We start from the raw sequence: 27965 nt of genomic DNA on the forward strand, positions 1-27965 counted from the left end.
TACTGGCAGCAAGTTGGTATGCCAAGTCCAGGGGTCAAGCCACACAAGCAAAGAGCACAGTCCCAAATCCAAAGGTCAGGAAACACAGTCCGTGTAGCCAAGTCTGAAGTCCACCAGTCAGGATACAGTTGAGAGTCAAACCTGAAGCGCAGGTCCATACAGGTCCTGGAGCATCCAAGCCAAAGTCCCTCAACATGGGCAGTTGAGCAGACACAGCACTTCAGCTCTGCTTCCCTTGTGCACTTTGCATGCTGATTGCAGCATCTGGGCTTGATGAGGCATATGACCCTCACCTGCTCCAGCTGAGGAATCACACACCACCTCCCAGAGCTAGTGAGCTCCACCTGGCCAGCTAGGGAGCTGAGCTGAGGGCCCTTGTCTGCCTCAGCCTCCTAGAGCACCACTCCCGCTGCTCCCTACACTTCAGAGCCCGCCATATTCATGGAGACGGGGGTCCCTCTGGCTCTGGTGATGGATCCTGCTGCTCTGGTTTCTGTACATTGACCTGCATCCCCTCGCCATCCTCCGTCACCCTGTGAGTACTTCCATCCCCATCCCCTGCTTTCCCTGGTGTGTTCCAGCCTCAGCTACACCCCTCACCGGGATCCTCTTCCTCCTCCCCATCATCGGTCAGTTCATGATATCCAAACTATGAAAGGTGGTGGTGGTTGTCCTCGTTGAATTAACAAAATGAGGAAGCCACATGAGTTCAAGACAACCAGAACTTTGCAGTTGAAAGTGGCTCAAGGGGCAGGCTCTAGGTGTGTTTATGTGATAAACTGAGCATAGGAGTGCTTCAGCTTGCTGCTGAGTAGAGTTATAAAACTTGACTTGGTTCAGCATGGGCATGCTGACTTTGAATGCTTGCTGATCTCTTAGCTGCACAGCTCATGAGCTTTGTTGATAGCCCAAATAGGGACCTTCTGGGGGAAATGTATTTCCGAGGTTTGATGACTCATAATACCACTTTGTTTTGGAGTAATACCAGTGCTTTTTTCCTGTGGGGATGCAGGAGGAAGCATACCCCTAAACATTTTGTGAATTTAATGGGAGAAGAAATTTGCTGTATTTATTTTTCCTGGTTTGAACTGTATTTATTGTTCTCTGGTGGTGATTTCTTGAGTCACAATGAGAGTCACATTTTTTTAAGAAAAAAAAGCACTGAGTTATACCATAAAATTATATATCAATGGAAAGATAATTTAATGAAGAATGTTATGCAGTAACTTTTATGAAGGATTATTTATTTCGATAGCAGTCATAAAGAAGAAACTGAAACACACAGAAAAAAATGAGGTATACAGGTTAAATTGCCGTGTTGGCACTTGCGATAAATAAGAGGGTTTTGGGTTATAGTTTGGGCACTCAATCTCTAAAAGTTTCGCCATCACTGGTATATAGGAACCAGAAGCTGCCTTATATTGAGTCAAAACATTGCTCCAATTAGCTCACAATTGTCTCTGCACTGCTCTCAAGGGTTTCAGGCAAGAGTGTCCCTCAGTCATACCTGGAGATGCCAGGGATTAAACCGGGAACCTTGTGGATGCAAAGCCCTTCTCCATGAGTCTTTCCCATCTGATCATTTCCCTCCCCTACACCTGGGTAACAGTTGGTTGGATACCATCAGACAAATTGGTGACAGCAATAAGCCCATTCACGTATTTTGTTCAGTTCTATGATTATAGTATTTCTGATGTGGAGGACTTGCAGAGGGAAACAGCAAGCAACAAAAGACAGTGGAAGAAATGACACTAGGGTTGAATGTGTGAGTTTAGAAGGAAGGAGAACGCCTGGGGGAAGCAGAGGCTTGTAATTAGATTGCAAGTTTATCTTTATGCAGGAAGGTGTCTCCTCTCACTTCATAGGAATGGCCCAATAAGGCAAAGGCACAGGGAGCGTGAAATTGTAAGCCTACCATGATAATAGTCCTTGATGAATATTCTGTCTGCAAAATATTAATCCCCAGGCAGCACTGGCCGGTTATTCCTACTGTTGACAGCATAGGCAATGCCTTCTAGAAAGAGAAAGAGGAGGGGAGGAAAAGACATAGAAGAGGAAGGCTTAGCACCTAGAGCTCCGTTTGAAGTTGGTGCTCACTATCTCACAGCATTCACACGCATCCAGTGCTGCCCAGATATTCTGTCTAGACAGGTGATGTTTTAATAATTTAATAAAATGGTTCTGTTGAGCACAGGAGGGGGTATCAGCTGCTGTACCCTGAGCCACATAGGCTTGCTGAGTTCATGACTGCACAGGAATAAATTGGGCTCTCTCTACTCATGTTAATGGGGTCAAGATAAAGCTCAATAGGAGCTTGATCAATGGCATCTGATGGCATTCAGATCAATGTCTACATCTATTGCCACATGGTTAAAAAAAGAATGCACTCTCACATGTTATTCCAACGTGTAAAAATACATTTAGATGTGGGTTAAACGTGACAGCACATAAAACCGGGTAGTTTCAAGAGAAGGCCCACAAACCCAGCGAGATTTGAGAAGCAGCTTTGAAGTTCACTGGGCTTCTCTCTTTCTCTTCTTGTCATTCTCACACTGCATTTGCATCACTCAGTTTTAAAATGCAGGATACAGCGTTTCAGAGGAAAATACTGCTACATCTCACAGAAAAGCCACACGGAGTCATAAGTGTTATGTATATAACAGAAAAAGGAAACACAAATTAGATGACTGGGCCAAAGTCGCACAGCAGATATTGTGAGCAGATTCCTCCATGCAGAGCAGCACATTCACCTTGCGATTCTTCCTTTCTGCTAACTATGCTTTTTACACCGCAGTGATTTGAGAGGACTACTTTTGAATGCTGAAAGCGAGTCTCTGTCGATAAAGTACAAGGACAAAGCATGTCTGACTAAGCATTTGTTTCAATTGGGAATATAGCCCCCCTCAAGGAACCTGTTTTAAAAACTCAGACGAAAAGTACAATCATACCTCATATTACATCCGCTTCATGTTACATTCTTTCAGGTTACGTCCTACAGTGACCCGGAAGTACCAGAAAGGGTTACTTCTGGGTTTTGCCGCTCACGCATGTGCAGAAGTGCAAAATGACATCACATGCATGTGCAGAAGTGGTGAATCACAACCCGCACGTTCACAGACGCGCCGCTGCGGGTTGCGCTCTTTTCATGTTGCGAACAGGCCTCCAGAACGGATCCCGTTCGCAACCAGAGGTATCACTGTAGTTAAACAGCTAGAGCTTGTACGCAAATGGCCTTTCAAAATTCTCCATCCTATGTGGAGCAGGGTGGGATGGGGTGGGGGAAGGAATTTCAAAAAATTTCCCCTGGGGAACATTTTCCCCTGCTGCAACATTTTTGTGAGGGTAGGGTGCCAGTATCACAGTTTCTTTCATTCCACCACCCTCCCCCAACAGTTTTTGGGAGGGTGTGGCTGCTGCTATGAGTAGCAGCAGAAGCAACAACTGTGTTGGCAGCCTGGCCACCATTTTGAATCCTCCACAGTGTGTCCTGGACCTAAGATGGGTGGGGTTGTGGAAAAAATAGCTACTATAAAAAATAAGGGAATTTGTGAAGTAGGCTTTGTGTACTAGGAAGTGAGGGAGAAAAGGGGGGCCCTCACAATTTCTCAGGAAAAAATGTCTTCTGGGAAATTTCAGCTTAGCTCTAAAAAGAACAGCAGCAGTTATCCTGATGCAATTCCCTCTTTCTTTCCTGGGATGCTTTCAATTTGGGGTTAATTGCTGCCTGAAGAAATGCAATTCTGATAGGCACAAAGAGGAAGGCCATATCCCCTTGCTTTCTGAACCACACCCACCACTGAACCGTGGCAGAAAGCGAATTTTACAGTGCAAAAGAGGATTAGTGCTCCATTAACTTTGGAAGGAGGAAAAATCCTCACCAGATGAGAAGAAAGGGGTTGGAAACTGCATGTGGAGGCATGTGATCACTCGCATGCCATCTACATGGAAGCAGTATTTTGTGCTTCATCACTATCTATATCTATCTATCTATCTATCTATCTATCTATCTATCTATCTATCATCTATCTATCTATCTATTATACACACACACACACACACACACACACACGAAAGATTGGCATTTTCATTCCCCCTTCTGAAAACACAAAATAATTTAAATTGTTAGTTGGTTTATTTTATTTGACAGCCTGTGTAGGGTCTTGATTTGGTTTGTTACACTGAATTACCCTTTCATAATGGGCATATAGATACTGCCCCCAGGTTACTCTTGTAATTGAATAAGGAATATATTTAAGGACCTGTCTGTGTTGGTTAAGAACATCGTGACTGTACTAGTTAAGAGAAGGGTGGCTTAAGTAGAAACCTAATAGTAAAAGAGCTATGCGCTAAGTTTTAATTGATATCTTTAAAGCATCCATTTACTTGTGACCATTGTTGACTAGACAGGTTTGAGATCCATTTCGCACATTCTCTCCAGTGCAGTTTCAGAATGGAAGGAAATGGGTAATGGGTGGGTGGGGTCTTAGAAATCGGGGCGCATAAAGGAGAAAATTGCTGATCATGGTGTTTTGCTGATGCAGATAAGAAGACATCACCCTGCCATTCGCACATCATGGTTTGTAGGGCAAGGTCTAGTTCTACTCACCCACATGCACATTTTGTTGTAAAAATGTGACACTCCTCCCCTGCCAGTTTTAGATGCAAATAGGGCAGATGCATGAATGAACTATCATTGCTGCTCCCATTGCATCCCATTTGTGAGCTTTGATACCCTCCCCATCCCCCCCAAAAGTTAGTCCTGGATAACATTATTTAAGAAGTTACCTCTTTCTGCATAGCTCCATCCCTTCCCCTCCCTAGGATGCATTTCCTTGTGTTATGCTAGAGTGCATTGGGCCTTCATTTATGAAGTCTTGAATATATTTTAGAATATCTGATCACCACAACTGGAAGATGGTACCAATTATACACTCCCAGCTACAACAAATGGATGGTGGTTTTGACCACCCTTATTGGTTGGTTGCTTGTTAAACATTACCATGGTCTCATAAAGACCAGGAAACACCATCTAATCCTGATTACACACTTTATAATAATAATTTGTTATTTATACCCCGTCCATCTGGCTGGGTTTCCCCAGCCAATCTGAACAGCTCCCAACAGAATTGATGATGATAATAATTAAAAACAATAAAACATCAGACATTAAAAGCTTCCCTAAACAGGGCTGCCTTTAGATGTTTTCTAAAAGTCAGATAGTTGTTTATTTCCTTGACATCTGATGGGAGGGTATTCCACAGGGTGGGCACCACTACCAAGAAGGCCCTCTGCCTGGTTCCCTGTAACCTCACTTCTCGCAGTGAGGGAACTGCCAGAAGGCCCTCAGAGCTGGACCTCAGTGTCCAATGTCCTTTGCACCTGTTGGACCATTTAGATTTTCTGTTCCCAGTAACAGATTTTCTGTTCCCTTGTAGAATTCTGATTATTCTTATGCAGAGTAAATGCATAACAAAGATGCCAGTATAAACTGTACTTGTGGACTGGCTCATTTACCACTGTGTTTACTGCGGTTGAGCCAATCTGTCCACCCTACTCATTGATTGATTGATTCTTCCTAATTGTGGGAAACTCTGGGTTTTGTTTTTTTGAGTGAACAGCAGTAAGAAAACCAATTAAGAAACACCTTTCCCACATAACTTCACAGGGCTAAGTAAAAATCTTATGGCGAAGCCCTTAATTTTGATGTTTGTTTGTTTCTAGGGAAATCTGATACGACCATAGAACCCTTTAACTTCTGAAAACCATCACGTTTCTCTTGACAGCCTCAATGGCTGCTTTCTCCCTGCAGTCTCTGGGCAAAATGCTGGGCCATGTCCCCAGATGGCTGCGCCAAGTCCTTCAACAGCAAACGATGCATCATTGAATGTGTCAGGCTGAATTAGAAAGCAGGCTCATCACATTAATCTCAGACTCTGAGCTGGCAGTTCCTATGTTCTAGTGTCACTTGATCCTGGCTGTCATATCCCCGTCTCCACCTCCACAGCCATGGGAAATCTCCCCAGGCAGCATACAGACAATAATGCACAGTAATGAAATTGCTGGAGGAAATACTGCATTGGCATTGGCCACCATTGGCTGACGCTTTTCTATTATGTTAAAGTTTCCTTATATAGTTGAAGCTTCATCGACTGATTTACTGGAGTATACTTAAGAAGCATTGGAGTGGGGAAACTTATTCCATGTGCTTTTGTGTTATGTTGTTATACCCACCCCAGTTCTACATGATGGGAAGAAGGAAATAAAGGTTGCTCACAGGGCGTGGAATCTCTACTAACCTTAATATTTATTTATTTATTTATTTGTGGGGTTTGTACTTCACCCTTTAGTCACAAAGGTTCTTAAAGCATCTTACAAAAGCCAGTACTAAGATGGTCTCTGCCCTTAGGCTCACAGTCTAAAAAGACATGACACATGAGGAAAAGGGAATAGGAAGGAGGAGGAAAAAGCAAGATCAAATTCTTAATGTTGCTGTTTTTCTAACCCAGCATAAGAACCCAGTTCTAATAACCATATCTGTTGCTTACAGAAAAGTGGTTGCAGTATATGATACTTTCTTTGACGATAGACTATTTTTTCTCATTAACTCCTTTTGTTTCTTGTCTTGACAGGTACCCGTGCTAAGGCCCATGGATTTAATGGTGGAGGCAACTCCCAGGAGAGTATTCGCAAATGCACACACATATCACATCAACTCCATATCTGTGAACAGTGACTATGAAACTTACATGTCAGCGGATGACTTGAGGATAAACTTGTGGAACTTTGAAATAACCAATCAAAGTTTTAGTATCCTTTGCTGCATGAATCTGGCTGGAGTTGCCATCCAATCAGAAGAGAGCCCTGTTCTGAGAAGGCACCGCTTGCTTGAACCTCAAGTTTGCACCTCTTGAATGGTTGGTTTGTTGTGTCCTTAAAGTGCATTTGACAACTGTACTTGTCTCAGTCGCCCACCTGCCTTTAGCCTGCACTTCCTTCCCTCTCAGTTTAGCTAGGTAAATTGTGGACTGCTTCCCTCGGGTAACTGCATTGGAGAAATGGGGTGGGAGAGTCTTAAGGTCTTTGCAAGAGAGTAAAGAAGGGGAATACGAAGGACAACAAAAACACCTGGGACTAGTATTGCCTGAGTTAAGAAATGACAGAGGAGGGTGGCAAGCATATTTCTCCAAAGCACTTTCTGTAGGTAAAGTGGTTTACTGGGGGGTTGCTGTGATAAAAAGAATGGGTGCTGGAGTAACTGCCATTTGAGTTCATATTCTTCCCCCTTAGAGTATAGAGTTATATTGAGAGTTCAGAGAATTCTGTGGTTCTGGTACAAGTTTGCAAATGGATAAAGAGGTGACCTTGCATATACAGAGTTGCCAGAGTTGTGTGGGAAGATGCCATTGGGACACAACTCCCATGTGTGGTATTGATGGCATCACCCAGGGAAAGGACTGTAGTTCCGTGGCAGAGAATTTGGTTTACGTGCAGAAGGCCCCATATTCAATCCCCAGCATCTCCTGGTAGGAGCAACTTCTAATCAATGTAGACAGTAGTGAGCTGAATGGCCCAGTGGTCTGTCTCCATATAAAGCAGCTTCGGTTCGTTCCTGTTTTCATTAGCTTATCAGATAAAGCTATAATCCTAAAGACACCATTGATTTCAGTAAGACTAGTGTCCCAAGAAATGCATTGAAGATCTGGGTGTTAGGCTGCAGCCTCTACACAGGGATGGAGAAATTAGTCTATTTCTGATCTGGGTCAATTTAGCCTGTGTTCATTCATCAGTCCATTCCATCTTTCTGCAAACCATCTGTAACAGGTGTTTTTTTTTTTTTTAAAAAAAGAGAGATTCTGATACAACCTTTAAAAAATGCATATTTTATCTACTAGTAGCCATTCTAAACATATTTTACCCCAAAATATTTGGTTGTGGTTGTCATTTACATATTTTGGTACATTGTTTGAGTTGAGATTTGAGTTGAGTGTAAAATTCAAAAAATAATCAGGCTACGGGAGTTGACTATTAGGTCAATTTTCCTTTAAAATGCAGACCAAATAACATTCTCCTCTGACCATGTAGCATGTTCCACTGAAATGAGGAAAATTTACTATAGTTTAATCAAGGCTTGCAGCCAACAGTGCATGCATAAGAGAGAAGGAGGAAAGAAGGAAGAGTGAAGAAAGTGCGTGAATTGGAGGAAAGGAGAAAGGTGTCAGATGGGCAGAGGGATAGGAATAGAGTGGGGTTGAGGGTCAGGATTTGGGGACAGGGTGATAGGGAAGGATCAGGATTTGTGCAGGGAAGAGACAAAGACTGACAACAGGCAACATTGGGGAGAGCATTCTGCCATGGTCTTTTGCAGGTATTATATGTATATATATTTATCTACACCCCCCCATGGCTACAGGCTTCATTGTGTCTGTACAACTGTATGTAAATCTAAAACTAAAGGTAAACAGAGTGAGATTGCTAGCCTTCCTCTTCCTTTTATTTTCTTTTTTAAGGTGATCCTCTTTTTTTTAAAAAAAAAAAACTACCATTGCAGTTTATCTCTAGGCCCTTGTGTTGCCTTTGCAGTGACCACACTCAGGGCTTTGCCAGTGTTGAAAACTCCCATTGTTCTAGCCACATTTTGAAACAGGGAATTTTATGAGCAGTTTCTGAGCTCTGGGCACAGTACTATGCCCAAGATTTCAGATTAAAACTGCAGAGTGGAAGGAAAGGAGGACCTTTTTCTGCCTCCCCACTTCCAGCTACTCTCTGAAGACTGGAGAAGACACCCTCTTAAGAATATTGGAGTAGTGGGTAGAGGAAGGACTAGACCATGTGAAAAACCAACAGTTAATTCATTTTCAGCTTTTTATTATTGTTATAAAAAAAAACTACACTAGACATTCCGTTGTTGTGCACATAACTTAGGTTTAAGGTACCATTTAGCTCCTAGCTTTCATATCTGTTTCTACCACTGGGCTCTGCTTCCCTTAGCTAGAAATCTAAATGTAGCTCAGCTCAGCTGGTCATTATTGCAAGGTGCTGCTTTCCAGCTCGGTTGACAAATTGTTGAATTTTGCTTACAGGATCAGCATGGGAGGAAGGCAATTGCAAGGTGTAATTTAGAAGACAGGTGCCTTTAGGGAGCATGTGGAGAAGAAATATTAATAGGTAGCTTTCATTGCATGCTACAGATATGTGACAGGCTGCTGGAACCAGGCATGCAAATGAGGCCGTGCCAGTCACCTTTATAAAGCCACAACTGGAATAATAATAGGACTTGTGGCAATAATTACATCAGGCGTGCCCAAAACATTGCTAGAATACCATATATTGCTCTCTCAAACAATGTTGCTCTCAAGTAAGCAGATAAAATGTAGGTTTCCTTTACCAGCCATGGGGGGCAGGGAGGAAGCACCCAGTGCTTGGTTTGTTCATAAGTGCACACCGTGTTTGTGTGTGCATTTTTGAATTTTCTTATTCTAGACAATGTGCTGAGGATTTGCCTGATAACTATTGTTAAGTTATTGTTCTTAATCTCTTCCTCAGAAGCCACAGTACGGTCACGCCATGAGGCAGCCATGAGTGTGTCATTTTAGGTGGTGAAACAATTTTTGCAAATTTATTCAGTGAGGGGTCTTAAAAATATGTTTTGGGGTGTGAGGAATTCAAATCTGCTGTTACTTCGGACAACATTTAGTTTGGTAAAGCTACATTTGGTTAAAAAGCATAGAAACTGTTTTCAGAAAACCAAAGATTTTAATTTTACCTTATGAAGATATCAGGTAATGCCTAATAATAATAATAATAATAATAATAATATAACTGCAAATACTTGGCAGCCATTTTTAATTATTTCTATGCAATTTTACACACATTTCACTTATCAAGCAAAACTATATTAATTTAACCAAAATATCTTTTGGATCCCAAGTCATGTCACAACCTTTTAGAACCCCTCATTTTTGGAAGTTGAAAGTTGAAAAATTCAGCACGCCCTGATCCAGCAGTAGTTGTGGTGAAAAGAAGCCAAAGGGATAATAAGAGTTGCCAGGGAACAGTTGGGAAGGACAAGCTAAAAGGCACCCAGCTTTTAACTAGGATGTGAGGTCTAATTTTCATGGCCCTGGGTGCCTCTTGAAATATCGGTAGGATGGGGGTGTAAGTATGCACTTGAAGCAGTCGTGATTTCACCATGCCAAGTCAGAGAGCTGGGAATGTGGTGTGCTTTTGTTTGAACTGTGCAGTTTGAAGCCTGCTATGATTCTGTTGCTATACTAGACCTTTTCTGTAGCAGTGGGATGTTGGCTTAGCCTGGATGCAAAACGCTTCACCTTTCCCTTTCACAATCCTGCAGTTTAGTCTGCAGCCTCCCTTTCTCGCCTGAACTGCTTTTAACCACAACACCTCACATTTCACTTGGGTCCCTTCAGGGGAAATACACACACACACACACACACACACACACACACACACACACTTCAAGGGTGGCTAACCCAGGACTCCACAGATGCTACTGGGCCACAACTCCCATCACCCCTGCCCATTGGCCATGCTGGCTGGGGCTGATGGGAGTTGGAGTCCAGTAACATCTGGAGGGCCACAGCTTCTTCATCCCTGCTATAAAAAGATGGTGATGCATCCAGAGAGACATGCAAATACAGCATTGGTCCAAAGGAACCAATTAAGCGTTTTGATCTATCCTTTCATTTATTGCTTGCACTTTGTTTAGCAGTCTCCCACTGCAGAATTTTCAGTTAAACTTGGCAGGTTCTGCAGGGTTTTCAGAAACCCTGCTTTAAAGCTGTTACACAACCTGGTTAATTCTGGGTCAGCTGAAGATATGTCCCATCTAGCACACACGAGTAAGTTGACACTCTGGGGTAGTTGAATATTATAACATGGCATGCTTTCCCATAGGCAAACAGCTCTGCTGTTCATTTCTTGTGGCATTGCAACCTGCATCAGCCAACAGTGGGTTGCTGTGAGTTTAAAGGTAAAGGGACCCCTGACCATTAGGTCCAGTCGTGACCGACTCTGGGGTTGCGGCGCTCATCTCGCTTTATTGGCCGAGGGAGCCGGCGTAGAGCTTCTGAGTCATGTGGCCAGCATGACTAAGCCACTTCTGGCGAACCAGAGCAGTGCACGGAAACACCGTTTACCTTCCCTATTTATCTACTTGCACTTTGACGTGCTTTCGAACTGCTAGGTTGGCAGGAGCAGGGAACGAGCAAAGGGAGCTCACCCCGTCGCGGGGATTCGAACCGCCAACCTTCTGATCGGCAAGTCCTAGGCTCTGTGGTTTAACCCACAGTGCCACCCACGTCCCTGCTGTGAGTTTAAATGTACGCTAAAAGCAGCCTTAAAAGGGATTGCTGTTAAAAGAAAGCCATACTAAAAACTGAGAAAATCTTGTCTTTTTGACAGTGGGTTGTTGTGGTTGCTTTCTTCTCAGTAGAGCTGGCAGTGATGTGCTTAACAGACATGATCCATTAGTTCATTATTTTTCTCCTTGAGAGTTCCACTTTTGTCACAGTTCGTGTGATCCACCAAACCCAGTTTTGGCCCTCTATCCATTCTGAGTGAGAGTTATGGGGAAACCCTTGGTCATGTGTTTTTTCAAAAGCTTGTGGACCTTTGCAGCATTTCATTCTTGCAAAGGATTGTAACAACCCACCCCATCAGCATGGTATATTTTAAATGAAGGAAGCCTTCTGGTCTGTCAGTGAGCCATAGATGGAACCTGTCAGCATGTGACAAATCCTGTCCCTTCCCTAAAGTGTCTCCCTGGTTATTACAGATTTGAGTGTATAGATGCCTACTTGAATTCTGTGCACTGGAGAATAGTGGACAGTTGCAAAATTGCCAATTGCTTCTTCCTCGTAGAGTGAAAAATCTGTAGTGGATAATATGTGTGATCCAGACAAAGCTAAGCACTTGCAATACGATGACGATGATGTGCTTAGCATTTATATAGCATGATGTGTGCAGGGCCAATTGCTAATTACAAAATAGTGAAGGCATTATGCATATTCCTCAGAGCTATTTTTAGAATTGCAGCTTCTCTGGGTAAGGAATGTATTTGAAAACCCTTGTCTTTGCCCATTTTTATATTTAAGTTGGTTTTGACAGCAAGGAAAATGCATTTTTATTTTAGAAGAGGGTTACACTGGGGAAGGTAATAATTTCCCCTTTTTCTCTTGTTACCCTCTCCTCCAAATTCTGGTCAATTTAGAATTGCTTCACACTTAACATGGCAGTTTATTTGCATGGGCCTTCCACTAGTGTTTGCAATAGTAAGTGTGCAAGTGTAGATGCATGTGTGCCCATGCTTACGTCTCCAGTTATGCAGTGGGCATGTCTATGGAGTTGTAGTTTAGGGGACACACCTTCAGCTCGGTAAATGTTCAGGGTGTTTTTTATGCAGGCAGAAAAAGCAGGACATTTATTAAGCCACATTTGGCTGGATACAGCATAAGTTGGGTGAGCCTGCATTACACATTAACTGCAGAAAGCCTGCACTTCTTGCACAACATGGCCCTTTTAAACTATGTTATCACTCTCTCTGTGTGTGTGTCCTGTTAAGCATTCCCATCTAAACAACATGTGCTCACAAATCCAGCACATTTCATGTTGGGCCCATCTATTATTCATTTGCAAGAACAAATTGGTTTCTTTAAAATGCATAACTAATTTCCAGTCTGAAAATGTGATGAAAGAGAAGCTAAAATCTAACAGCCCAATTCTGTGCTCCACTGGTGCATGGGATCCCATGAAAGATCCCTGGCACTGGACTGAGGGAAAGGCTCGTCCGTTTCTTCTGGTACTGATGATCAAAAGACTTTTCCCACTACAGGACTACACTGGCATATTTCTGGAGTCAGGGGAAAGCTCTTATGAAGTAGATGTGCCTCCTTTGCGTAAAGCACAAAGTAGATGTGATGGCAGAGACCTATTCAGTTAAACCCAGGTATTTAAATCTGGAGGGGAAGTTCGTATTAAGTGGTCCCCCTCCAAAAATAGAAGACTTAATAGGGGCTTGCAACAGACAGGATGAATTTCCTATCACACCCTAGCCCGTCCATCTATTTCCCCTCTCTTTAGCCCAGTTCCAGGGAAAATAAAGAGACATGCTTTGAGTTTAGGGCCAGAGGACACAGAACTTATCAAAATATTGTTAAGATAATTTTCCTATTACAATTAAGGCCAAGTGTCAAAATATATTTAAGGGAACACAAGGGAACACAACAATCATGCACAAAAATGTACCAAATAAAATCAATAAATTCAATCTAACTTGGCTAGTTACATTTTGCATCCTTGTGTATGCACAAAATGCCTTGCAAAATAAGGTTCTGGGAGAGCACATCTTTGGTTTGTGCAGGGCCAGCACATGAGGCAAGGTGATGCGACCGCCTCAGGCTGCAGGATCTGCAGAGGCAACAGATCCCAATGCCAATCTTTATTTCCCTCCCCCCTTATTCCTGAAGTAGATCTTCACTCACACCCTCCTTCTTGGTGGTTTGCCTCAGGTGCCAAAACGTCTCGGGCCAGCCATGGCACATTAGATGTTTCCAGAAAGAACCGACTAAAAGTGAAGTCTCACTTATTTACTGAAATCTAAGACAAAGCTGTTGGGGGGGGGGGAATCATTGTTGGCCCTAGCTATGAGATTTGTCACCATAATAGCAACCTATCCGCTGAGTCAGTATATGTCCATTTAAATGTGTGGGGTAGCCATAGGAAGCTTATGCTGACTCAGATGGTCAGCCTATCTAGTTCAAGATGATCTGTACTGGGGATTGAAAATCCCTGGCCCTCAAGATGTGGCTAGACTCCAGCTCCCATCAGTCTCAGGCAAGATGGCCAGTGGTTAGAGACAGTGGGAGTTGCAATCTATGAACATCTGGAGGGCCAGAGGTTTTTCATCCCTACTCTATACTGACTGGCAATGGCATCCCAGGGTTTCAGATAGGAGCCTTACCTGGACACACAAAGGATTTAAATGCCACCATCTGCTTGCAAAGCAGGTGTTCTGCCACTGATTTGTATCGGTTAGCATATTTATATTATTTGCTTATTTATTTGTGTGTGCATGGTGAGTTCAGGGATTTGCAATTTCCAAGCTATTTATGTCCAGTTATTCCCACTGAAGTCAATGAGCTTAACATTTTCAATATCAGAACTGTGTCATGTGTGCCGACAGCTCCTTCCTTGGTCAAGTGCAGAGTCTATTTAACAAGGTCTCACTATCCCCCGGGGCAGAAGCATACAGTGGATTAATGAACCTGCCTTTTGTCCCTTAGAGAGCCAGGATGAAATCCTTATTGAGTTGTAAGTGAAAATTATGCCGAGGGAGGAGGTTCATCGTAATTCAGATATGGTGCATGTCACAAAACCTCTGTGCACATTCGTGGCAAAATATTTTAAGTAAATCAATACAGATTGACCAATTTTCCTATAGGTCCATGATAATAATGCCATCTGACATACCTGAAACATCATTTGTGCAAAGTCCAAAATAAATCAAATTTTAACTTTCTAGAGAAGCTAGATCCACTAAAACCACTTCCTCAAGAGTAGTCTCATTGGTCAGTGAGGCTGCTGTAAAGTTGCATGGCTTGAGAAGCTAAATCAAAGCGTCTCTGTAGGCAAAATTAAATCACACGTGTTAATATTATTTTCATTCTGAGCTCTGCCACTGACTTTGCATGCGATGTGTATACTTGCTGCCTTTTTCCTATGCATTGATTTCACTCCCACGTCCTTCCCCTTGCTAAACTGCGGTGAGCGATACAGTGTTCAATGAAAGCAAAGTAAGGATAAAAGATTCCGTGCCATATCAGTAGTAATGCAATAATGCAGCCAAGGGGATTCTTTGCTAGGCTGGGAAAAGAGCCCATATTTCTTGGTTTCCCGGCTTGTGATTTTAATTGAAGGACCATCCTTCCAGCTGACAAGAAGACTGGCAGAATAGATATTACAGGCAGGTACTGAAGTGTACAGTATTAGCAAAACTTGGAATCTATGGACAGACAGTGCACTGCTTTTTCACACTTTCACCAGATTATTTCCCTCCCGTTTGGCTGAAGCAGCTTGAAACCACAACATCACCAACATGGCAGTGGTGAGGAAGCATTGCACATGCAGACCAGGGATGGGAAACCTCTCTACATTGACTGTCACTGGAAGAAAGTGTTTCATATGGTTTCGCCATGAACGTTAATATTTATTGAACGTTCGAAGTATTTCGCACACATAATAAACTTAGCACAAGAGGAAGGGCCGTAGCTCAGTGGTCAAGCATCTGCTGTGTATGCAGCAGGTCACAGATTCAGAGTGCAGAATGCCCCCAGTATCTCCAGGTAGGGCGGGGAATGTGCCTGTCTGAAACTCCGGAGAGCAGCTACCAGTCAGGGTAGATAATACTGAGATTGACCAGTAAGTCTGACTCAGTATAAGGCAGCTTCTTCTGCTCTGGTGTGCAACACTATAATACAAGTCAGTGTTTCTTACTCCAGTCTTGCAGCTAGGAGGTTGAGAGATTTATTAAAGCAAGGATTGCCAACGTGTTGCCTGGTTTCCTGGTGCCTGTAGCCTACTCTGCCCCACCCCCTCCCAGCTGAAATCGGGCTTGAAAGAAGCATTCTGTTGCCACCAATAGAATAGGTTGCCGTTTGTGCTTGTCTGGGGGTGTCTGATGCCTTGTTGGTTACTCCCCAGCAACTAGTATTCAGAGATGTGCTTCCTCTGATCTTGGAGTGCATATTTCCCCAAACTTTTTCCTAATTATCCATAACATGGACTTCACCTTTTTCATAGCTGCCACATCCTGTGCCAATATTTCCATCAAGGTATCCAGCATGACGCCAAGGTCTCTTTCCTGATCAATCACTGTCAGTTCAAACCTCATCAGTGTCTAGAGATTAGGATATATATATTTTTGCCTCAGTGTGCCTCACTGTTGAACTGTACTTGCAATATTATTGTCTATTCACTCAGTTTGATGAATTCATTTTGGGGCTCTTCACAATCCTTTTGTTTTGTTTTGTTTTGACAATCCAAAATTATTCAAAGTCATAAGTATACTTGGACACCTCACTATTCATGTAATTTATGAATAAGCTCAAAAAGCTCCAACCTCAATATTGATCCTTGTGGAACTTCTCAGATCCCTCCATTGGGAGAACTGTCCATTTATGCCTAATCTCTGCCTTTTGTTCTTTTAACCAGTTACTGTTCTATAAGAGGACCCATCCACTTATTCCATGACTGCTTGGTTTACTCAGAAGGCTTTGATGAAGACATTTATCAAAAAGCTTTTTGGAAGACCAATACACAGTGTCTACCAGGTCACTTCTATCAGCCTGCTTACTTACCCTTTCAAACAATTTTAAAAGGTTAGAGAGGTGGTTTGCAGAAGCCATGTTGACTCTTTTCCAACACATTTTCTCCTATATACTTGAACGTTTTGTCTTTTAAAATTGTTTCCATAAACTTGCCTGGAATAGATGTTAAACCGAATGGCATGTAACTTTCATTTCCCACTTCCTGCCCCTCTGGTTACAGATGCTAATATTAGGGTAAAGTTCCATAGCTTTGTTAAATCAGCAATTTAACATTTGAGTTCTTTAATGATTTTGGGGTAGATGCTATCTGGACCTGGCGATTCTCTAGTTTTTAAATTTATCAATAAGGGTGGAAAGTCGCATGCTCATTCCAATAGGACTGTGTAGGGGGACATGCCCCAGTGAATTGCATCCCTTATCTCTCTGAAACACAAGTTTCATTTATGAGAAGATGAGGAGAGTGGTATATCCAACTATTCAATTTCCCCATCATATAATGCTACATTAAGGAAAGTATTTTTCACACAGCCACATTTTCCCAGTAATCCCTACAGGAGAAGGATGTTCCTAACCTCCCATTCGCCCCTGTTAGCAGCAGGAACTTAATTTGTTTTCCGTATGGGGCAAAGAATGCCTCTGTGCTTTTCCCTCCTCCTCCCCTTTATCCACACTAAGGCTTCACAAAGCCAACAGAATTGGCCCATGCTGGGGTTTTTGTAGTGTGAAATCTAAAACTGCTTGACATCAGTGGCCACCATCTCAGAGCAATGACTGAGGGAGCCAATCATCAAAAGATCATCTGCACTTATCAGGGCTTTTTCTCTGAATGGTAAGGCCAGCTGAGAAAAAAATACCAATAAATACCCTGAATCTTACAATTGTGTCCATCTGTGATTCTATCTTGGATCGAAATGTGAAGAATTGAAAAAAACCAACCCCGGCAGCAATTATTGGAAAGCTTTTCTAGCGTGATGCCTTGGCTATTTTTTAAAACTGCTTCATTTTGTCCCTTGGGTTGGGGTTGCAGGGGGCAGGAATCATAACTCTTCCATCTTGAACCAAAGCAAACGGTTGTAATCTGAAAGTAAGCAGTTACTTTAGCTGCTAGCTTTCCTTGCACTAAAATCAATAAAGAAGCACAGGCTGAGTTTTAATTAGTGTGGATGCAAACATCCCTGTGAGACTATAAAATACCCCAAGACAGACAGATTTCCTGTTATTTTGCTTGGAAATAATATGGTCTGAAAGCACCACATTGCATCCTGGATATATACTGTTCTGTTTTTTGTATGGGGTGCTGGTCTTTATTTATTTTTTTATTGGAATCAGGGAATGCTCAAAACATTCCTAGCCACAATCTCAATTTTGCTCCAATTCTGTATTGAAAAGACATTTTATCTCCTCTAAAGATCAATTGTTGGTGAAGCTGGTGTCAGTGTACAGATTCTGCCCCTTTGCTTCAGTGTGTTATGAATTGGTGATATAACTCTCGTTAGCCCTCATAGTCTTCCATTGCCCTGCTTTTTACATGTTTTCTGTGCATATGCGCTTCATTCTCCCAGGACTACAGGTTTATGGAGGTGTGAAAAGGGGAGGAATAGGTGGGAACCCAGAGAGGTTTCTGTGGAGCTGTGAAGTTATCAGGATGGGGCAAGGTCAGGAAATATCTTTCTCCCATACTGGAAAGGAAATTAAGGATACAGTATTAAACACAGTGACTAGGGAATTAAACCCCACTGGATACAGTGGGAATTTCTTCTGAATGAACACGCATAGCATTGCCCTGTAATTAACACAAGAAATTAGCCAAGTTTCAGTGGAGAATGAGTAGACTGTGAACAAAAGAAAGCCTGGATAATGGAGGGTTATCATGTGATGATAGCCAAGCAGATATAGTAGGAAATTAGCTGACCAGAGTGAGTAGGCAGAAAAGATTGTGGAATTGTGATCACTTGTTTAATGCAGTTCTAACAAAGGAACCTGGGCAGGCCATGTGATGAAACGTAGCCTGCTTAAGCCGTTCCTGGTGCTTCCTGGAATGAAGGGGGCGGGGATCAGGTTAGTAATACCCATGGGCATTATTAGTAGGTCTTCCTTCCCAGATGATTCTCACTTCACCGTGTTCCAGTGTGGTCAGGACATGATTGCATAGGATACAACTAATGCATATTCTAGGCAAGGGCTTATAGACCCTTCTTCACCAGCAAAGACTTTTGTTTAAGGGAGGGAGGGAAGATCAGGAGATGGACTTCTAGAAATGAAACCTTGTGTCCAATCCCTTATAATCAAATGGTCTCCCATTCACTTTCACTCAATACTGGAGACTCACAACAGACAAGGAGTTGTTATAGTTCCATGTTCTAATCCACCTCCATTTCAACCAGTGGTCTCTAGAAACAGTTGCATGCCCTGACTCCCACCGCCTCAGTTCTTGACCTAGGCTCATGCATCATGGGCAACCAGAGAGAATCAATTTCTTGGCCTGTTAAGGAAAACCATATTTGAAAAGCATTTTTTGTTAAACTAATTGGACTTTAGCCTGATCAGAGGAATTCCTTTGTTCTGTGGAGCCAGCGGCCTCATTCGCACACGACACTAAACCATGATTTATTAACTTTGGTTGATATTAAACATAGTATAGCATTAGGTGCAAACGAGACCAATGAGGCTGTCACTTTGAGGAACAATTTTGTTAATGTATGCCAAACTAAAATATTTGGTAAGAGGAAAAGAAGGAAGGAGACACTTAATGATAGACAGCTTGCTATTTTGTTGAGTCATTAAGGTCATGAATGTCATAAAGTAGTTGCCCTATCCCAGTTAAAGCATGGTTACTGGTAAATTGTAAGGTTTTGGTGACTGAGCTGGGGTTTTTCGCCTCCTTGCAGTGGACATTTATAATTACCAAAATACAATCCCACTGAGGATAGCTTACATATGCCAGGGCAACTAGCAGAGAATGGAGAGTGTCTGCTCCGATATAAGCAACAAAGAAAATCCAGGAAACGAGAAAAGTAGGAGCTAATAACTTGTTTTTGTGAGAGCAAGTGGCTGGTATTTATGTGACTTACCTCGGCCTTTTATTTCATCTGACTAGTCTGGTTATTTTCCTCAGATGATTGCCCATGGTGTTACAGATTGATTTTGCTTTCTGAAATAGAAAATCCATTGCGTGCCTACCATCAGCCAGGGGGCAACCTAGTTGACTAATGAGTTAGGATTCATTTTGAGTCAATCACCTAGCACATGGTTGATGGCAGATAAAGCAACGTGCTTTGAATGAGTGTTCTTTCTAGCACCACGGCATGTTACAGCATGAGGATGCATAAGAGACTTGATAATATGCACAACATTCCAACTGAAAGGGATGGAGCTAGAGAAGGATTTGGTCTAGACCATCCTTTGCCAAGCTACCATTCCTGATGTTTTGGACTACAACTTGCATCAGCTCAGTCAGACTGGCAGGGAGTTGTAGTCCAAAGTGCAGCAACTAAACTGCTGGTGGGGGCAGTTGATTGACAGCATGTTACACTTTTATTAAAGCATCTGCACTACCTAGCCAAGTATAAATTTCTGGTAATAATTTATAAAACCCTGAATAACGTGGATCCAGGGTACCTTAAGGACCACCTGAATTCTTATATCACACCTGAGAACATCTGTTGAAGCGTTGATATTTGTCCCCCAAGTTGGTGAGATTCATCTGATGTCAACACGAAACTGAGCCTTTCATGTTACTTGCCTAGTCCTATGGAAAACTCTTCTAGTGGACAATCTGGAAACTTTCCTATACCACCGGGCTTGTGCAGATAATATTTCTCTTGCAGTAGCCAGTGATCTATGGTTTTACAGTGGTGCCTCGCAAGATGAAAAGAATCTGATCTGTGATTCTCTTCGTCTAGCGGTTTTTTCATCTTGCGAAGCAAGCCCATTGAAGGATTAGCGCTATTAGCGGCTTTTAGCGGCTTATCTGCTGATCGGATCAGCTGATAAGCGGCTTAGCGGCTTAGAAAAAGGGGGGGAACCCAGCAGGAACTCGCAAGACATTGTCGTCTTGCAAAGCAAGCCCATAGGAAATTCGTTTTGTGAAGCACCTCCAAAACGGAAAACTCTTTCGTCTAGCGAGTTTTCCGTCTTGCGAGGCATTCGTCTTGCGGGGCACCACTGTAATTCTGTTTTTGCATGTTTTCATTGCTTTTATAATTGTTGTATACCACTCCAGTATTTTTGTGAAACTGCAATATATACATATTTTGATAAACAAAATATAAACAAATAAATGCACAGTTTGCCCTCATTTACACATAACATTAAACCAAGCCATAGCTTAGTGTAAATGAGCTAACATGCAGGCACCCAGACAGGTAGGCGATAACTTCTCTTATTATCCCCTTCTATCCTCATAACATCTCAGGTATGTTACTCAGAAGGTTAGTAGTTGGCCCAGTTTCAGATTCACAAATGAGAAGTCCACTCAGGTCTCCCCAGTCCAGATATATGGCAGTCTCTTGTCTCCTCCCCACTTCCTTGGGACATCATGTTAGGCCTCCTGCTCTGTGCTGTTTGTTCTGCCTTGATTCACTTCTGCCAGATATTGTAGATATAAAACCAGCAAACATGGAGGAGCTGACAGAAGTGATTACGGCTGCAGAGTTCCATCCGCACCACTGCAACACCTTTGTCTACAGCAGCAGCAAGGGGACAATAAGACTGTGCGACATGCGAGCGTCCGCCCTGTGTGACAGGCACTCCAAATGTGAGTATATTTTGGCCCACGGAAGGATGAATGAGAAAATAGGATTTGCACTTATTTTATATAAAAATATATCTCTCAATGGCAGGTCTATTGGGGGGGGGGAGAAGAAACCTTAGTTTTTTCTTAGTAATCAATTATCAAGCTTACTTCTGACACAAAGTGTTACCAGCTGGAAGTGAACAGAATATATCCTCTTCCTGCTGTGATTGCCAAAGTAAGAGCAGCATGCACAATAGTTTTTACCTTGGTGCTGTTTATATCTCTGTACAACCGAACCTTACCCTCCTGCCAGAATGAGTAACACCCAGACCTCACTTCAGTTTCTGGTTCACTGGGTTCTCAGATATCTTAATGTCAAACTGAAAACTCAAAGTACATGGGAAATCCCTGGGTGTGGAAGGCGGGGGGAATGGCAAAGCATTTTATGAATAGTTGCTTTAATGCATGGGGAACGGGACCCACACCATTGCTTTCTGTCCCCCTGAACAAGAGATGTGCAGTTGCTATAAGGCCCCGCCTGATGCCTTTTCCAGCCAGAATTGAAATAAATCTCTTGCAAAGATTCAGCTAATTGCTTTTTAAAAGGACAGGAGAGAGAGATTGGTTTTGAACTAAGTTATTCTGATCCTCAAAATTTAATCCAAAGCCCATTTTTCCATTTCTTGACATCTGAAGAGTGCTTCCAGTTTGGGAGTCAGCTTTTAATTATTAATGTGGTGGTTTTGCAAATCAGAAATGGTGATATTAAATTGCAGGTCACACACTATTTTCTATAACAACTAAGATGAATGTAGCTACTAAAGCAGAGATGGAGAACCTGTAGCCTGGGTGGCAAGTACAGCCCTGCAGGCATCTCTGCCCGGCCATCAGGACACACCCCACCTCCCAGGCCACTCCTTGCACTGGCCCTGCTCTGCGTCCTCTTCAAGTACATTTGCCTGGGCGGAATGTGCCACTCAGCTGTGATAATGCCTCTTGCTTGCATGGGTGGAGTGTGTGTGCAGAAACCTCAGACATTTTCATGGCTGGAATGTAGCCTCCTAAGCAAAGGTAAAAGTTGCACACTTTGCTCCAACCACCTTCGCCTCTAGCCCTGCCCACCATTGGCATGTGATCACGAGAAGATTGCTCATGATGGAATGCAGCCTTCAGTCTTAGTAAAGATTCCCCACTCCTGACATAAAAGATCAAATCACATTCTCAAATTGGTATGTTGAAAATAGGGGTTGACCGTATCCATGTAGAGTTCAGTATGTGGTGATGTGGTTGTGTGACTGCTTTATAACTCCACCACTGGTAACAACCCACTGTTCATTCCCATGCTGTCCCAAAGATGCCAGATGCTTGTTGGGTAGTGTGTTCGACATGCTTTTACCACATTCTGAACTCACTCAGCTCACATTTTCACACATCAGTTTGGTTATGTGCCTCTCCCCCTTTAACAAGGGAAGGTAAAGGTAAAGGACCCATGGACAGTCAAAGGAGACTATGGGGTGCGGCGCTCATCTCGATTTCAGGCCAAGGGAGCCGGCGTTTGTCTGCAGACAGCTTTCTGGGTCATGTGGCCAGCATGACTAAAGCGCTTCTGGTGCAACGCAACACTGTGATGAGTGCCAGAGCTCACGGAAATGCTGTTTACCTTCTTGCCACAGCACTACCTATTTATCCACCTGGACTGGTATGCTTTCGAACTGATGGGTTGTCAAAAGCTGAGGCAGCAACAGGAGCTCACCCCATCACGTGGATTCAAACCTCCAACCTTCTGATCACCAAGCCCAAGAGGCTCCGTGGTTTAGACCATAGCTCCACCTGCATCACTTAATAAGAGAAAATGCCAATGCAGTTGAAATGAAATATTCAAAGAATTTGGCAAGCTGATGCGCTAAAGAGAGTAGAAAATGAAACCAGTAGTGATTTACAGTTAAGTGGATAACTGGAATAGGTTTTCAATCTGAACAAGTGTTATGTAGATGTTGAGTTATCCTTAACTATTTTTGTCTACGTTAAATTACACAGATGTTTTAATCCAGATTAAACCCTTATGTAAAGAATTTCTCAAGGGGCTGAGTCATTTTAGCTAGATTATTTTGACTCAGGATTTATAAAGTAGAACAAGTTGTTATTATACCTGAACCAAGAATCCATGGGGGATTTGATCTCAGCGAACCAGCCTAATTCAATTGAATCAGAATGCTTGTCTTGCGTAAACAAACTATATTTTAGAGGGGTGGCCTGACTATAGTTGGATGTGTTCCCTTCTTTCCATCATGCTGAAAGGGAAGAGATTGGTAGGCTTTAGCTTTTGTTTTTGCAAACCATTGTTTGTCATTCCATCTGAATGCAGCAGACTATGGTTTCTGGAAACCATAGTTTAGGGAAGCTTTTAATGTTTGATGTATCACAGTATTTTAATATTCTTTTGGAAGCCGCCCAGAGTGGCTGGGGAAACCCAGCCAGATGGGCGGGGTATAAATAATAAATTATTATTATTATTATTATTATTATTATTATTATTATTATTATTATTATTATTATTATAGCTTGCCCTTAAACCAGCATCAAACCCTCTTGCACAAAGGAAGGTGGAAGGAGAGCACATGCAAGCACGAGGCATGGCATCACCCATTTCTCTAATGACAAAGCCTGGTTTATTGCTGCATCTGAACTTAAAACAGGACTTCTGTGAGGAACAAGTTGTTTTCCCTTTTTCTATGACTGATCTCCTTTGTCACGTGATCTTACGTCCGTTTCCTAAAGTGGAACAAGACCTCTCTGTCTCCGTAACTTTTGCACATGTTGATCCCATTATGCAAACTCTGATAAGGTTCACAATGGCTGCATGTTTTCCTGTTTAGATTGGCATATTCTCCTGGCATGTGTTTTGTCATGTTTTGTTTATTTTCTTTTGTCCACAAAAAGTACAGACAAAATATGAGCATGTTCCTCTTGACAGAGTTTATATCTCAAAGGTGCTGTTTTCCTAGGAAAATAGCCATTTCTCCCATCCATGATGCTGTAGTAGCTTGCAGTTTTTCTTTTCTTTTTGCTATTGAATCAATCCCTAACCCCTAATAACCAGGTTACAAAAATGACCTCTTCGGCTTTATCGCTTCCACTTAGTGGGAGATGTCACAGAAGCCCAATTAGATGGCTGTTCCAAGCGTATGATTATATCCTGATATCTATCACTAGAGTTCATTGGACAGCCACAATTTTTTCACTCTTTCCTCCCAGTGTCTGATTATTGTACCACCTCAGATTCATAATATAAGCATCAAGAAGCAGGCTGGATTCATTTCCTTCCCTTTTTCAACACCGGAGACCTTGGCTTGGTTTGTTTCTTTGTTCTGCTGCTGCTGCAGTGTCCTTTAGAGCGCATACAAGCCAATTGTGAAAACAAGTTCAATTTGACCTCTCCCTTGACGTCTGATATTGATTTTTCCCTATCCTTCAGAAGCATTGGCCCTCAGTCAATTGTGGTTCAGCAGACTTGCAAGTTGGAATTGAGGCAGTTCATTGGGGATCAAAACAAAAAACAAAAAAAAAGTGACTCTGGCCTTTACAGATGAATTTTCAAAAGGAAATATTTAATAACTAGTTGTGTTTAATCAAAATGCAGATTGTATTGAAGCACCTTCCAATTGTGTTTCTGTTACGTGTCACAGGTGGATATACCTGTAATGCATTGCTGTGAGTTGGCCTTAGGATATGCACCATGCAACTGGAAATATGTACCTCTTTCTGTGCACAATCTACAGCCGTACCAAATGAATCTGTTTCTTTATGTCAAAGAAAGTATGTTCCTTACCTTACTCTGCCACCCAGAAATTTTCCGACATGTATATGGCAGTGTTGGCTGAACCACCACCCCACAATACTGTGGGTAATGCAGTAGCCTTAAAAAGTTATCAAGATAAATCCGCTGCTTGTGGCCTTGAAAGCAACTCCCTTGCTCAACCTTCCTTGTCCCATGCTGTTCTGGGAGTGCCTCCTAGAGAGAAGCCACTCTTTGCAGAACTGTTTCGTTCTTGGCAGGTGGCCATTGTAGAGGCAGCAGTGACATAAAAAACATAGCTGGGTTTTCTGTACTGTGATATTCAAGCAGTATCAAGGTCGCACCTCTGGGTAGGTGCGTTAGAGCCAAGGATAAGATTCCTGGAAAAGTTCCAACTCCCCCCCCCCTTCACACACACCCAGTGGCGGAGTGCATATTGAATTGAATTTATTACGGTCCCAGACCAGACTCGGCGGAGTGTATAGTCCTGATTTTATTGAGCTCTTTTTCAGTGCCTTAGAAGGATAGAATTTCACATCCCACCAAGCCTGTATTCTCAGCAACTGCAGAGTCTCGCTTTTATTGTGGCTAATTGTTATTCCTGCAGTGTGATTGGGTTTCAGTGTTCATGTAATCTTCATTTCCTACAAACTATGAGCAATAAGGCAGGTGATATTCCATGATGGCTTGTGCAACCAACAGCCCTTTTTTCAGCCTTACATGGGAGGTAATGACCATTCCCTTGTGAGTAGTACTGCCATATAGTGTGAGCCTCATAGCAGCTCTGTATACTTTCTGCAGCAGAGGCAAGGAGCCTTTTTTGGCATGACAGCTGCCTTTCAGTGACCATAACATGCCAGTGGTGGGCAGAGCCAGAAGCACAATTGTACAGCAGGCTACCTTCTAACCATGCAGAGGTTAGAGGTTTCTCCACCCACCCACATTGCTCCATCCTTGGCAAGGGAGAAGCATTATCACAAATCAGTGCTCTAGGTTACTCCAATAGCAGTAAGTGACTTTCAACATAACTACCATCAAGACTTGCCCTTGACCCGCCACTTTCCCCCAAGAAAACTTGATCTTCACTGCTGAATTGGGGCAAACGTCAAACAGGTTTTCTCCAGGTGATATTTGCTCAATTTTATCTGATTTTCCCAGGGAAAGCAGCAGGGCAAATCCAAAACCACTCAGACCCATGCCTAGAAAGCATGGGATAAGTGGGAAACTGCTCAGACCCATGCTTTCTAGGTGTGGGATGAGCACAAATCTGGATGAGTTCCAACCCTAGAAATCTGTAGGATCGTCTAATTTCTCTTTATCTTCTGGTGGTCTGCTGTTGGTGTAAGAACAAAATGACCGAAACATTTCCTCTTGTTTCCAGCATGGAAAACTCGGAAACTTGCAGAGGTTGGATATGGCTCTTCCTGTAGAAAACTCTTGAGCCTCTCTCATTATACTGGGAGCAATGAAATGTCACTGGAGGGGGAAGAAACCCCTTCTGCTTTCTGCCTCTCTAAAATGAAAAATCAAAAACCACCGTCTCCTTTTGCACCGCGGGAAAATTGCCAGGTTTTGTCCCATTATAGGGGAAATTGTCAGCCATACCACCAGATGGGAAGAGTGCTAGCTCTGTAGTTTTACAGATGAAATGTCATTGTAGGAGAGAGATTAACCATATTTCTGTGAAATTCCCCAGCCCCCTGAGAACCTTGAAGGCCAGGATATTTGTGCCTTTATCATTACGTCATAAACACAAAAGAAGGAAAAGGTCCAAGTGGAGAATAAACAGGAAGCGAGTGCATAGCTGCTCCAAGCAACTGGATTGTGTGTTACAGGATCACACAGCCTTCTGTGGGACACCTTTGACAGACACTGAAACAAATGGTTCATTGCTGGTGTGGGAGAGCTGTTTATTTGGAATCAAGCTGTCCTTGCTGCTATAAGCAAGACTACAGGTTTATTCAGAATGGAAGCACCCCTTTCCAAAATAGGTCCTGCCTTGCAGTAGTGAACAATGTATTTTATGTAATCACTAGTGCCCAGCAAGCTCACATTGCCCTAATCTCAAATTGCTGTGTAGCCCCCAAAATCCTGAGGTACCAGCTTGGGGAAGGGGCTTCTGTAAATCTTCAGGATTTAGTCATCAACTAAAAAAAATTCTATTCAGAACAATGGTGCATTGTGGAATCCTGCACGACTCAGCCACAAAGTTAAGGAAATGACATGTAATTATAGAACATGTAGAGACTATAGAAATTGCACCACATGTCCCACATTAGTTGCTCTGAAAACCTCTTGGGACAAGTTCCCTAAGCACTTGAAGGCTAAAATGATGTTTCCATGCCCCCAACCGCAAAAAAACCAAACATGAATAGTCAGAAACTACAACTCCATTTAGCCTGCTGGATATTTAAGGGCAGCTCTCCTACAGTCCAGATTTGCAAATTACCATTTGTTCCTCTATCAACATGTTCATTCCCTGTGTCATTCAAAGTTTACTTTTGCAGCCTTTGGCATTAGGGTGCTTGAGACTGATCTGGAACCAAGAGATCTATCCAACTTGGATGATAATAGACTGGTTCTGGTTATCCTAATGCAAAGTGCTTCCAACAAACAGAGAAGTGAAAAATTGAATTTCCATGAAATTTTGTTGGTAAGCAGAGAGCAGATTCTGCTAACCAGATTCCAGAGGATACTAGTTGTCAGCATCACCAAGGTTTCCTCAGCATCCCTTTTGCTGTTGTATCCTATTTTTCCTATTTGCGGGTTGAAATAAAGTTTAGGTTGTTCATATTTCATTTTAGAAGTTAGACTTTGTATATCATTCTGCAGGTTAGTCTTGCTGCAGCCTAAGAATGATTGTCTTGTGGTTATGGGAGGCCAGGCTTTTTCACCAGTGGGTCTAGTACTGTAGAATGCACTCCCTGCTGAAATATGATTTTTTGAAGACATACCTATTTACGTTGGCATTCTTTGATCTCTTGTCCTGAGTACTGTTTTAAATACTGTCCTCCATCCAGTCAAGCAAGAAGCATCTTCAGAATTGAAGGGCAGATTCTAGCCAGGCAAAAACATTTAAGGAGAGTGCAAA

The 27965-nt window shown here is 42.6% G+C and overlaps 1 protein-coding gene across 4 annotated transcripts in view; it reads left to right on the plus strand.

Moving 5' to 3' along the window:
- PPP2R2B (protein phosphatase 2 regulatory subunit Bbeta) overlaps nucleotides 1-27965 on the plus strand; it is a 246092-nt gene that overhangs the window by 200077 nt on the left and 18050 nt on the right. For all 4 annotated transcript variants that reach the window (XM_082213497.1, XM_082213499.1, XM_082213500.1 and 1 more), the window contains 2 exons: nucleotides 6630-6807; nucleotides 20935-21099. In XM_082213497.1, coding sequence (XP_082069623.1) covers nucleotides 6630-6807; nucleotides 20935-21099 — 343 coding nt within the window. The remainder of the gene's footprint in view (nucleotides 1-6629; nucleotides 6808-20934; nucleotides 21100-27965) is intronic.

Source organism: Podarcis vaucheri (genome assembly GCF_965113315.1).
Source record: "Podarcis vaucheri genome assembly, chromosome: 2".
NCBI lineage: Eukaryota > Metazoa > Chordata > Lepidosauria > Squamata > Lacertidae > Podarcis > Podarcis vaucheri.